Raw genomic sequence first — 12,467 nt, forward strand, 5'->3', positions numbered from 1 at the left:
GGTGCAGGGCCGGGGGGCGGGGCGAGCAGCCGCAGAGCGCTAGGGCGCGGGGCAGGGCGGGGGCCGCGGCGGGAGGGCCGTACTTGCCGAGCTCCTCGAAGAGCTGGTAGTCGTCGGTGAAGCGGGTGCAGGTGGCGGTGGTGGCCATGCTGGCGGGCGGGCGGGCGGACGCGGCGCTGCAGCCCGCGCCGACGTCGGTGCACAGTCACCGCCGCCCGGCCGAGGGAGCCAGAGGAGGAGACGGGCTGAGCCCGGCAGCACCGCGAGACTTTACCGGGGAGAGTGAGGGAGGGAGGGACACCCCCGCGCCGCCCGCCGCCCCGCCCCCAGCCCGCCGCTCCCCCCGCCCGCTTCCCTGCCGGCCCCGCCCCCTGGGAGGGGCCTCCGCCCCGGCCCGCCCACCGGCCCGGGAGCCGCCTTGGCTGGGCCCTTGCGTACCCGAACGCTGGAGGGGACTCCTGGCGCCGGACCACCTGCCCGGCTGACTAAGCCGAGGGTCGCGACTCGAGGACATGTCCTGGGGCGGCCCCTGCCGGCGCTCAGGAAGGGACAGGCGAGGCTGGGCAGGGTCTGGACTACTGAGCTCTCTTGAAGGGCCACCACGCACGTGGGTCCCAGGCCCCAGCCCCGCTCTCGCGGAGAGGAGAGAGGGCCAAGGTCAGGGAGCCTGTGTCACGCTGCACCCTCAGGAGACTTCCCCAGTCTGCCAAGTCAGCTATCAGCAGCCTCCCCTCAGGGAACCAACCGGCTAAAGGAGCGTGAGCACGGGGAGATGAAAAGACTAAACAAAACCTTCAGGCGAGGTCTGATCCGGGAGACCAAGCCTGGGGCAAGATGCTGGTGGAAAGCTGCCTTCCTGCTGCTGGAGCCTTAGAGATGAACGTTGTTTCCCTGGAAGGGAAGAAGTGGAGATGATCTGAAAAGGTTTTGTGCTTTGGTGGCTAAAAAAGCAAGTGGGACGAAAAAAAAAAAAAAAAAAACCACCTTATTTTATTGTAGGGTAGCTCTCCTTTTCCTTTATGCTACTTGTCATTTTGTAATGATACATTTTCTGGCATGAGATCTAGAGTGCAGTAGAGTGATCTGTGGAATGAGACCAGCCTGGATTTCTGGACAGCTCAATGAACAAGCTGTATGACCTCACACAACTCACTTACTCTGTACCTCAGTTACCTTTTTACAGAAATGCTAATAATAGTGGTAGTAGTAATAATTATAATAACAGCATATCTTCACAGGGTTGTGAGCACTTATTTAATGCTAAATGACATAAAACATTTAGGTACCTAATTAAAACTATATTATTTGCTTAATATGGGCCTCTCCACTAAATTGGAAGCCCCAGTGAGGCAGGGCCTCTGCTTAGGTTGTTCATTATTGTTTACTCAGCCACAGAGGGTTAGAAAATATTTGTGGGATGGTAGAGGGAGTTGCCATCCCTTCATCCGTCCTCTGCATCACAGGTTGGTGGGACAGAGGTGCATAACTGTCACAGTGGAGGAGAAACAGGCTGGGCAGGTTCCTGACCTGCTTGGGCAGCTATCACCTAAGCTAGAGGCCAAGGCAGCCAGGCAGGGCAGAGCTGAGCTGACTGCCCAGTTCAGACTTGATTACAGCAGGACGCCTGCTGGGAGCTGGGCCACTGTGGCCAGCAGCCTTGCTCCACTAAGAGAGGCATGGGGAGACCCAAAGAGTCCCATTCTCTCAGGCTGCATCCTGGAAGGGTGGGTGGAGCAGGCACTCCAGGAAGGTATCCTCCTTTCCTTACCAACTGCCAGGGAGCTAACCAGTGGGGGCCATAAGAGATAGGAAGGAGTGGAGTCCGGAAGGGAAAATGGACTGGCAGGAGCTCAGAGAGGACCAAGAAGTAGGGTGAAAGAACACTATACTCCACCCCTCCCATGGCAACAGGAAGTAAAGTAGTGCAGATAAGGCCACTTCCTATCTCTGTGCACCAGGGTTAGAGCCAGGTCCCAAGTCCCACTGTGGGTAGGGCAACAGATTGTGAATTTAGGGATGGCAATAAGTCTTAAGGTTAGTTTTTTGTTGTTATTGTTTGTTTGTTTGTTTGTTTCTCTTGCTATGCAGTTTAGGCTGGCCTTGAATTCACTTTGTAATTCAGACTGGCTTCAAACTGGAAATACTCCTCCTGTCTCAGCCTCCAAGTGCTGAGATCACAGGCGTGGGTCTCCATGCCCAGCACGTCATTCAGGTCCTGTCCTTTACCCTCAAGGCAGAAACGACCTTTAGCCTGCATTCCAGAAGAAAAGCTGCCTATCAGTTGATGATCCCTCTGCCCTTCCCCAGTGCTTAAGGCAACTTGGTTGCTGGCCTCCCAATGCTGATACTTGAAACTTTATATTCAGTGCTGTAAAGTGGAATGAGGAGATGGAGAGAGGTCAGAACAAGCAGAGCAGGGCTGCCCACGAGTTCCCTAAGAAAAGGTAAAACCAGTACTCTACTAACCCTGACCAGACTTGTGTGCCTGCCAGAGCGTTCTCTCATCCCGACTGAGGGCACTGCACTGAGTTCCTCAGGGTAACTGTGTGAAGCACTCTGCCTAGAGTCTTTAGGTAAAAGAATGATGACCACAATATTGAGGTGACACCCTGGGCATGACTCATGTTCCTGTTTAAAAAAAAATTTTTTTTTTTTTTTTTTGGTGGAACCGGGGATAGAACTGAGGCCCTTGTACTTGCCAGGAAAGCGCTTATTCTACTGAGCTATCTCCCTGGCCCCCTGTGTAAATTGTGCTAGCTGCCTTCCAACAAATGTTTACCAAGTGCCTACTGTGTGCTTGGCCCTGCCTCTTACTTTGTAAAACATCCCAATAAAGTGGCAATTTATACAACTAGAAGGAAACTCCATCTACTCTCTTCTTTTTCCTTTTGATCTCTACCTCACTTCCTTCTCGCTCCCTGCTATCTCAACAGCAGACTCTAACATGGCCACAGGGGCAGTTTGGACGCTGTAGACACTTCTGTGTGTGCACACAAACACACACCATTGCCCAATCCTCTTTGGTCCCCCTTGCTTTAGAACCAACAGAGCCTCCAGATACCTCGCAGCAATTACAGGGAATCAGAGGGAAGATACACACAAATCACAACACACATAGCAGCTTCCTGTGCCTCAGTATCTATGGCAACCTTATGGGGTCTGCAGGCTGTGATGTTCCGGTTGCAGCCAGTCCCTTGGGCAGTGCCAGCACTCAGGCTGTGCCCAGAGCTCTGAGAACAGGGACTAAAACTAGAAATCCATGACCTGATAATCACCAGAAGTACCCCACTGGCAGGTCCCCTCCCTTATTCTCATCTTTCTCTTTGAAGCTGCCCAAAATGATCCCATTGTCCCAAGTAACAGAACCATCCTCCCTAATTGTGGAATCCAATCTCAAAGTAGAAAGGGACTTACACTTCAGACCTAAGGAAAATGGACCAGTTGAAAATGAAGTATTTGAAAGCAAAGGGGATGATGCCCTTGGAAGCGAAGCATAGTTACTCACTTGCTGGGAACAGTTGTAAAGTCAGTTCGAAGGAGATGAATTCAGTCTGCACCTGTAAAGACTCCTAGGGCTTCCTAGGCCAGGCTCCAGCTGCTGTTCATCATACCTACTGGAGCTCTGTATAAGACTGGGTTGGAGATGAGATCCCTGGCTAAAAAAGAAGTTTAAGGGCCAGGGAGATAGCTCAGTAGAATAAGCACTTGCCTGCAAGCACAGGATTATGAGTTCAATCCCCAGTACCAGGAAAAAAAAAAAAAAGTTTAAAACCCACTGGATCACTAGTTTCTGAGATTCCTACCAACTCCAAAGATTCTGTGATTAGTCATGAAGAATTAGGGGCAACGAAGTCTTGGCCTCTTTCCAAGGAAATCTGAAAGAATTATGAGTGGGAAGGTGTGGAAACTGGGGAAGTGTAAGAGGAAAAAAGACAAATGAAGGCACTTAAGTAAACAGTACCAGTTAGGAACATTAGGTGCCTCTATCTTTCTTGGAAGTCACGTCAGAAAAAGCCAATGGGCTTCTCTAGACTTCCGCCATGCATAGAAAACTTAGTAGGCTCATCCCCTGTGAAAACTACTCCCCAGCCAGACAAGGTGGTATATGCCGGCAATCCCAGCACTCAGGTGGCTGAAGCAGGAGGATTGCCCTAAATTCAAGGTCAGCCTGGACTACATAGTGAGTTCAGTGAGTTAAAAGACCAGCCTGAGCTACTTAGGTAGACCCTGCCTCAAAAAAAAAAAAAAAAAAAAAAAAGAAGGAAAGAAAGAAAGAAAAGGACAAAGCAGGAATGAAAAAGAAAACTAATCCCAACAGGATCACTGTGGTTGGTGGCCGTGTTTTCCCATCCCTTAGTTATCTGAGAGCTGACAAGGAGCTAAGAGCCACAGAAAATCAATGACTGTAGCATTTCTTAGAGGAAGAGCTGAGGTGGTTGAGGGGAGAGGTGAGTTTGTTAAAGCCTTGGACAAAGGGGGCTGGGGATTGGGAGTGAGGGTGAGACTGGGGTGAGCTGAGGTTTGGGGAATAGGGGCTGGGCCCCTGGAAGAAGAGCTGAGCTCAAAGCTTCAGTGAATTGTAAGAACATATCACGCAAGGGGCCCAGCGTCACAAAACAGAACAAAAACATTCACCACAGGCCTGTAATCACAGCACCTGAGGAGGTTGAGGCAGGAGGTTGGCTGCAAATTTGAGGGTTGAGGGCCACATTGTGAGTTTAAGGGCAGTCTGTACGGCATAGCAAGACCTTGTTTTGAAAACATAAAGGTAAGAAAGACAGAAAAGAAAATCACCACGTGGAGTTACAAGCTAACAAAGAAAGTCCTTTTCATTTTTCAGCCAAGGGGGCTGGTCCCGTCCTTCCTGCCTCTAAGTCCAAGCCAGGGCTGCCTTTGCTCTCACCTCTCTGCTACCAGCCTTGAGTCTGATCGGTTTCCTCTTCACCTCAACACCTACGCCAAAGCACGGCCTGGAGTAGGCGCTCCATAAATATTTTCAGGATGAATGAACTATTGGGAGTACCGGGATGAGACGTTCAAAGTGAAGAGGAGGAGCTCCGCGGAGAGGTGACAGCTGTCATCAGAGACAGCCGAGGTGCAGAAGCTTTGGGCCCCGCCGGGCGGAAAGAACGGTACGTGGGGCCCCCTGGTGGGCAGCCTGAGGTGCGCAGGGAGGCTGTCCGCGCTGGACCGGGCCAGGGTCTCGGGCGTTTGGTGGGGGAGGCTTGCTATTTTCTTGGCAGCGTGCTGCATACGCTGCACACGCAGCTCCCTTTCAGACCGGCCACCCGCGCCTGTGTGCAGGAGATCCCGGCTCCATTTCACAGGGGAGAAAGTTTACTTTTTTAAAATATGTTTTTGAGATAGGGTCTCTCGCTAGGTAGTTCAGGCTGACCTTGAATTGACCTTGTTCCCCGGACTGGCTTTGAAATGGTAATCCTTCGTTTTGCCTTGGCCTCTCAAGTGCTCGGGTTCTTTTAAATTCTTTCTTTCTTTCTTTCTTTTTTTTTTTTTTTTTTGAATTGTGGGGGCTGCAAAAAGGTGAATTAATTTGTGTAAAGGAGAATAGTAGGCAGTGCTACTGGGATAGTATGACTGAAGGGAAGAGAACAAAAAGATATGGGAACAATTCAGATGTACTCACGCCACACATGGCAGGATGGAATTTTATGCCATTTTCTTCCATTTACTTTCTTTTTTTCAGGGCTGAGATTCGAACCCAGATTTTGTACATGCTAGGCAAGTGCTACACCCCTGAGCTCTACCCCAGCTGCCACACTGGACCTAGCACCCGATGAAGGCATGTACCTAGAGACATATCCATGCATTCCTGCATTGAATCGGCCATTTCCTCTTTTCTGGTCACTTTGCAAACAAAACAGATCAATCCATCAAGATCCTGTCTTTACTGGGTATGGTCACCAAAGCCTACAAACCTGGTTACTTAGGAAGCCCAGGTTTCAGGCCAGCCTGGGCTACTTAATGAGAACATGTCTCAAAAAGAAAAAGAAAAAATAAATGAATAAATGAACTTTTTTAAAAAATGACTTCTAACCTTAAAAAAATAGTAATAAAATAAAATAAAAAATGACTTCTAGGGGAGACTTACATGATGATGGGAGGTAGGGGTTTGGAGATCCAAACATATTACTGGTGGAAGGTGCAGCCTCACAGGTCTGAGATAAAAATGGCCACCAGGGGTTGGAAGGGTGGAAAGGAGGAACGGGAGGTAGGGCCGGGGAGATGGCTCAGTGGAGTAAGCACTTCCCTGGCGAGCATAAGGGCCTAAGTGCTGGAGGGCCCAGTCAGTGAGTCATGGGAGAAGAGACACCAGAGGCCCTAGTAAGTCCTACTGTCCTGTCCTTTCTTTTCCTTTTTCTTTAAATGTATTTGATTTTTTAAAAAAAATTTTTATTTATTTATGTGTATGCATGTGTGTGTGTGTGTGTGACCAGCTCAGCCCACCAGGGGGCGGGGCTGGCTGGCATGTTGTGCTGGGGGATTGAACAGTGGTCCCTGTGCTTTGGCTAAGCTTGTTCTAAGTAGGTGCTTTAGACCACTGAGCCATCTCACCAGCCCTGTATTTGATTGTTATAGGGTCTCACTAAGTCTCTCAGTTGCCCAGGCTAGGTTCACTGTCTCAGAGTGCTCTGGGGGCAGGGCCAGCATCCTATGCCGGAGGATCAAACCCGTTCCCTGCTTTTTCTTTTCTTTCTTTTCTTTTCTGAGACAAGGTCTCCCTTTGTAGCCCAGGCTGGCCTTGAACTTGCAGTGATCTTCCTGCCTTAGCCTCTTGAGTGCTGGGATTACAGGCATGCACCACCACACCTGACCCCTGGTTTTTGTTTTCTTGAGGCTCCCAACTCTACAGCTCTTGGGAATCTACAAGGACACACACATATCTCCTTGCTCACAAATGCAGGAGACCTGAAACCCTAGTGCAATGTGAGAAGATTCCTTCATCAGGGACAGACAGAAATCTAGGACTGGAGCCAGAAATGACACTGTTCCCTGGCTACCACAAAGATGGGTGGTGGAGACAGGGTGGTGGGAGGATTCTCAAACTCCGAGAGCTCTGGGCGTGGTATGCTGAGGGTCTGCAGAGATAGCAAGTCCTCAGTCCACTTAGAGCAGCTTCCCTACCCTGGCCAAGCTTTTGTCTGTCAGAGGACAGAAAAATGTGCCCTACACAGCTTTGTCTTAGAGATTTACTTATGGGGGGTGGTGAGCTCAGTAAACAGTGATCTGCAGGAAAATGGGCACCACGGGCAGCCTCTGCATCTGCTTGCCATAGCTGCCTCTATCCCTCTGTTCTGGGATCAAGAGGCTTTTTCAAGAGGGGAAGCCTTGACTCCCTTACATCTCTGCCCCTGAAGTAGCATCCTCCACTTGGTTGTTTCTAGGACCTCCTTCCATCCATGACTTCTTAAAGCACTTGTTCCACATTCAGTGTTTGTGTGATCTATCCTCAGGGTCTGCACCTCAATTTTCTCATCTTTGAAATAAAGATAAAAGCCAGGCGTGGTGGTGCACGCTCGTAATCCCAGCACTTGGGAGGCTGAGGCAGGAAGGTCTTCGAAAGTTTTAAGCCAGCCTGGGCTACATAGTGAGTTCAATGCTTGATGGAACTACCTAGCTAGGCTCTGCCTCAAAAAAGGGTGTGTGTGTAAAAGTAGTACTTACCTAATAAAGCTTTTTTTTTTTTTTGAACCGGGGATTGAACTCAGGCTCTTGTGCTTGCCAGTTATTCTACTGAGCTATCTCCCCAGCTCCGCCTAATAAAGCTTTTTAAAAAATTTTTAATAAAGCTTTTTAATGGAAATTTTATTTATTTTCACTGAGAAACAAAAATTATATCTGTCATATTTAACATGGTGATGGGGCTGGTGAGATGGCTCAGTGGTCTGGAGCACCTACTTAGAACAAGCTTAGCAAAGCACAGGGACCGCGGTTCAATCCTCCAGCACCACATGCCAGCCAGTCCCGCCCCCTGGTGGGCTGAGCTGGCCACACACACACACACACACAAATTAAAAAAAAAAAAAAATAAAAAAAAAAAAAAAACCATGGTGCTTTTGTTTTGGGTGGTACTGGTGACTGAACATAGGGGTCATCATGCCAAGCTACATTCTAAGAACTTTTGATTTTGTTTTGTTTTGTTTGTTTGTATTTTGAGACACAGTCTTGTCATGTAGTTCAGACTGGCCTCAAACTCACTATATAGCCCAGGCTGGCCTCAAATTAGCAGTGATCCTCCTGCCTCAGCCTCCTAAGTGCTGGGATTACAGGTATGTGCTACCACACCTGGTTGATTTTTTATTTTGAGACAAGTTCCTGCTAAGGCACTGAGTTGTCCAGGCTGGGTCTAAACTTGTGATCTTCCTACCTTAGCTCCCCGGGGTGGTGGGCTTACAAGTGTGTACCACCCTGTGCAGCTTGTTTTGAAATATGTATGCATTTTAGAATGGGTAAATTGAGCGAGTTAACAGGCAAGAGATTTATATGATCTGAAGAAAAACCAGAGTATTGAGCAAGTTAACAGATACGTTCCCTCACATACATTTTTCTGATAACACTTAACATTTACTGTGTTATCAATTTCCAGAACACATAATGTTGTTAAGTATAGTCAGCTTGTTGCATAGTACATCTCTTTAACTTATCCCTCCTATCTAATCATAGGGTTTTATGAACAGTAAATTATTGGCACCTATAAATGGTAAAATAGTCCCTGGAATAGAAAGGCTCAATAATTTTTTTTTTTTTTTTGCGGAACCAGGGATTGAACTCAGGCCCTTGTGCTTGCTAGGCAAGCGCTTATTATACTGAGCCATCTCCCCAGTCCCCTAAATAAATATTAACTAATATAAGTACTTCCCTTGCCATCCTTGACCAGTTTTCTCCAGTTGTCTTCGTTCCGACAGGGATGTGACCAGTCTGCCAATAACCTGTATTCAGAATCTCAGAATTAATGCTGACTCATCCCTTATCTCACTTTGGGGTAAACCAGGTTTGAGTCTTGGCACTGCCACTTAATAATTATGTGACCTTGGGCAAATTACTAAGGAGCTTCGTGTTCCTTATCATAAAGTAAAGAGGATATAACTTTCCTATAGGGTTGCTATAGTAATTTAACAATAACATGCTGGATGTGGTGGTACATAGCTCTAATCCCCACACTCAAAAGTCTGAGGCGGGAGGATCATTGTGAGTTCAAGGCCAGCCTGAACTACAGAGACCCTATCTCAAAGAACAAGAAAGAACACCAACAACACAATGATAGTATTTCTTTCTTTCTTTCTTTCTTTCTTTCTTTTTTTTTTTTTTTTTTTTTGGTACTGGGGATCGAACTTAGGACCTTACACTTGTCAGGCAGTTGCTTATGCCACTGAGTTATCTCCCCAACTCCAATGATAGTATTTCTAGGTTAATAATTCAGATACTGTGCTGCTGAGCTACATTCCAGGCCCCGCCCTTCTCCCTTTTTTTTTTCACGGAACTGGGGATTGAACTCAGGCCCTTGCACTTGCCAGGCAAGTGCTTATTCTACTGAGCTATCTCTCTGGCCCCTGTTTTGTTTTTTTGAGACAGGTTCTTGCTATGTAGTTCAGCCTGGTCTTGAACTCACTATGCAGCTCAGGCTGACCTCAAACTCTTGACTATCTTCCTCAAACTAATCTCGCTGCCTCAGCCTCCCAAGTGCCCAGCAAATGTGCTTTATTTTAAATTTATTTATTTATTTAAAATATGGAATACAGGGTTGGGATGTGGCTCAGTGGCAAAGCACTTGTCTAGTTAGCATGCATGATCCCCAGCACTGACCTCAAAAGTCATAAAATATAGAACATACCATGATGTTGTGAGTTGTGCTTGTGTAGGGACCATGCTAATCTTTTCTGTTCATCCTAGTTTTACTTTATGTACTGCAAAAACAAGGACCTTCACTGAGTTTTCTAAATGTTTAATGATAAACACAGATTTCTCAAATAACAGTAATAATGACATAATGCTCTAACTATATTATTCTAGTCTTCATCACAGCCACATCCATTATCCTTATTTTATGGATGAGAAAGCAATGGCACAGAGCTTGCATTGATTCTTTGAACCTCACCCTTGCAATGATTTGGCACCTGGCTGTGGGTATACTTTTTAAAAATTTCTTGATTGGGGGCTGGTGAGATGGCTCAGTGGTCTAAAGCACCTACTTAGAACAAGCTTAACTAAAGCACAGGGACCATGGTTCAATCCCCCAGCACCACATGCCAGCCAGCCCCGCCCCCTGGTGGGCTGAGCTGGCCACACACACATACACACAAATAAAAAAAATTTTTTTTTCTTAATTTTTTTCCCCCTTCTCATTGAGATCATAGACTCCTTAAGGAGAGAGTTTTGTCTTAGTCTTATATCTCTTTTCTTCCTAAGATTTCAGCAAAGAGCTATGTACTCTGCAGAATGAGCACCTCTGAATGCACTGGTCAGGTGGATGGATGATGGATGGATGGATGGATGGATGGATGGATGGATGGATAGTTAGATGGGTGTATGGATGGATGGGTTAATGAATAGATGAGTGGATAGGTGGATGGACAGGTTGGTAGATGGACGGGTGGGTGGATGGATGATTGGATAGATGGATAGACAGATGGATATATGGAAGGGTAGGGGGTGGATGGTTAGAAGGGTGGGTAGATGGATAAATGGATAAAGGGATGGGTAGGTAGATGGGTGAGTAGATGGGTAGATTGGTGGCCTATTGTCCTGGTAGGGTCCAGTATCCTGCTGCTGCCATTCTTTTTTTTTTTTTTTTTTTCCCGGAACCGGGGATTGAACTCAGGCCCTTGTACTTGCCAGGGAAGTGCTTATTCTACTGAGCCATCTCCCCAGCCCCTGCTGCTGCCATTCTGATTGCTTTCAATTCTAGGGTTAAGGATGGAAAACATAAAGATCTGGCACCACAGAGAGGAGGGAGCCACCTCCTCCCAGGAAAGATGGTGATTCACTTGTCCACTAGAGGCCGCCGTAGGCCGAGTTTTACAGTCAGCAAGGCTACTGGATAGAGCAACTGACTTCAGGCCTTGAGTCCTTTCTGACAAGTCTGTCCTAGAATCAGAGGACCCTGAGACAGTCTACCAGTCCCTCCAGCTTCAGTTTCATCTAATGGATCATCAGAGTCTCAGACCTAGAATGAGTTCCAAAATAAAAGTTGCTGATGGCAGGAAGCTAGCAGGAGGGCCCTGGCAAGTTCCAGATGCCCTTAGCTAGCCTAGTTGTGTAACAGTGCACACCAGACTGTAAGACAAACTTGGAGAACAAGGCTCTGTTCCTGCCTTCCCAGCTTCTAGGACCTAAGGAGCCATGCAGACAAACCTGTAATTATTGTATTGTTTGATAAAATGTGACATCAGTTCTGTTCAAAGGCTGGGTCACTCTGGGTCTTGGTTCACTATAGATTATCAGTCCATTTGAGGAAATAAAACAAGGCCAGACACAAAGCAAAGAACTCTTGCCTGCATTTGCAGAGTCAGTGCAGAGCCTTCTTCTTTTTGGATTCCATTTGCTCTTGGCAGGGCTGAGGCGTTTGGAGTCCTAGTGTGCACTGGAAACAAGGAAGCAACAGTGCAACTTGCCTTTCTTCCTTTTTGGTTTTTGGGACAGGGTCTCAGTCTGGCTGATTTGTTTTTTATTTTTATTTTTTGGCGGAACCCGGGATTGAACTCAGACCGTTGCACTTGCCAGGGAAGTGCTTATTTCACTGAGCCATCTCCCCGGCCCCAGGGTCTCACTCTGTAGAAGGCTGGCCTTGTACTCACTATGTAGCCCAGCCTGGTCTCAAACTCCCAATGACCCTCCTGCCTCAGCTTCCATGTGTTAGGATTACAGGCATGCACCACCACAGCCAGCCTCGCTGCAGTTTTTTCTGCTTCCCCTTCTCCATGTGGAGCTTTGCTTGGGAATGAAGTGGCTTTTCCAGATTTGGGGGTGTGAACCAGCCTGTTTGCTTCCTCATTGATTTCTTTTGTGCTTCTTTCTTTGCTTTGTTCCTTTTTCTCAGATTACCTGTAACCTATTTATCAAATGTATAGGATGTTCTGGGCACTCTCTTTCCCCAGAAACATGAGGTTTGAACTTTGAACAGAATTGGGGAGATGAGATAGAGAGATAGACACAAACTACCGTGCAATGCAGCAATTTTTCAACTGTAAGTTGGTTGCTGCAGTCACTGCTAGGGCAGTTCCCTGGGGACTGAGGGAAGTGGAAAGCAAGCCTGCCTGCCTGCCTGCCTTCTTTCTTTCTTTCCTTCCTTCCTTCCTTCCTTCTTTCCCTCCTTCCTTCCTTCCTTCCTTCCTCACTTCCTTCTTTCCCTCCTTCCTTCCTCCCTTCCTTCTTTCCTTCCTTCCTCACTTCCTTCTTCCTTCTTCCCTTCCTTCTTTCCCTCCTTCCTCCCTTCCTTCCTTCCTTCCTTC

At 47.6% G+C, this 12,467-nt stretch overlaps 1 protein-coding gene and 1 non-coding gene across 17 annotated transcripts in view; both read right to left on the minus strand.

The window, feature by feature from the left end:
• Positions 1–282, minus strand: part of Camk2g (calcium/calmodulin dependent protein kinase II gamma) — a 59,041-nt gene extending 58,759 nt beyond the window's left edge. For 8 of the 16 annotated variants that reach the window (XM_004624020.3, XM_004624017.1, XM_004624018.1 and 5 more), the window contains exon 1: positions 84–281. In XM_004624020.3, the coding sequence (XP_004624077.1) occupies positions 84–148 (65 nt within the window). In that variant the 5' untranslated portion in view covers positions 149–281. Of the gene's footprint in view, positions 1–83 lie in introns of all 16 variants that reach the window. The other 8 variants (XM_004624026.3, XM_004624022.3, XM_023718818.1 and 5 more) reach the window with 2 other exon arrangements.
• Positions 283–9,833: 9,551 nt separating this feature from the next.
• LOC111818740 lies at positions 9,834–9,939 on the minus strand. The gene has a single exon (XR_002822654.1). It is a non-coding gene; the product is annotated as a U6 spliceosomal RNA (small nuclear RNA).
• Positions 9,940–12,467: the final 2,528 nt, after the last annotated feature.

The sequence above is a fragment of the Octodon degus genome, unplaced genomic scaffold (assembly GCF_000260255.1).
Source record: "Octodon degus isolate 3935 unplaced genomic scaffold, OctDeg1.0 scaffold00005, whole genome shotgun sequence".
NCBI lineage: Eukaryota > Metazoa > Chordata > Mammalia > Rodentia > Octodontidae > Octodon > Octodon degus.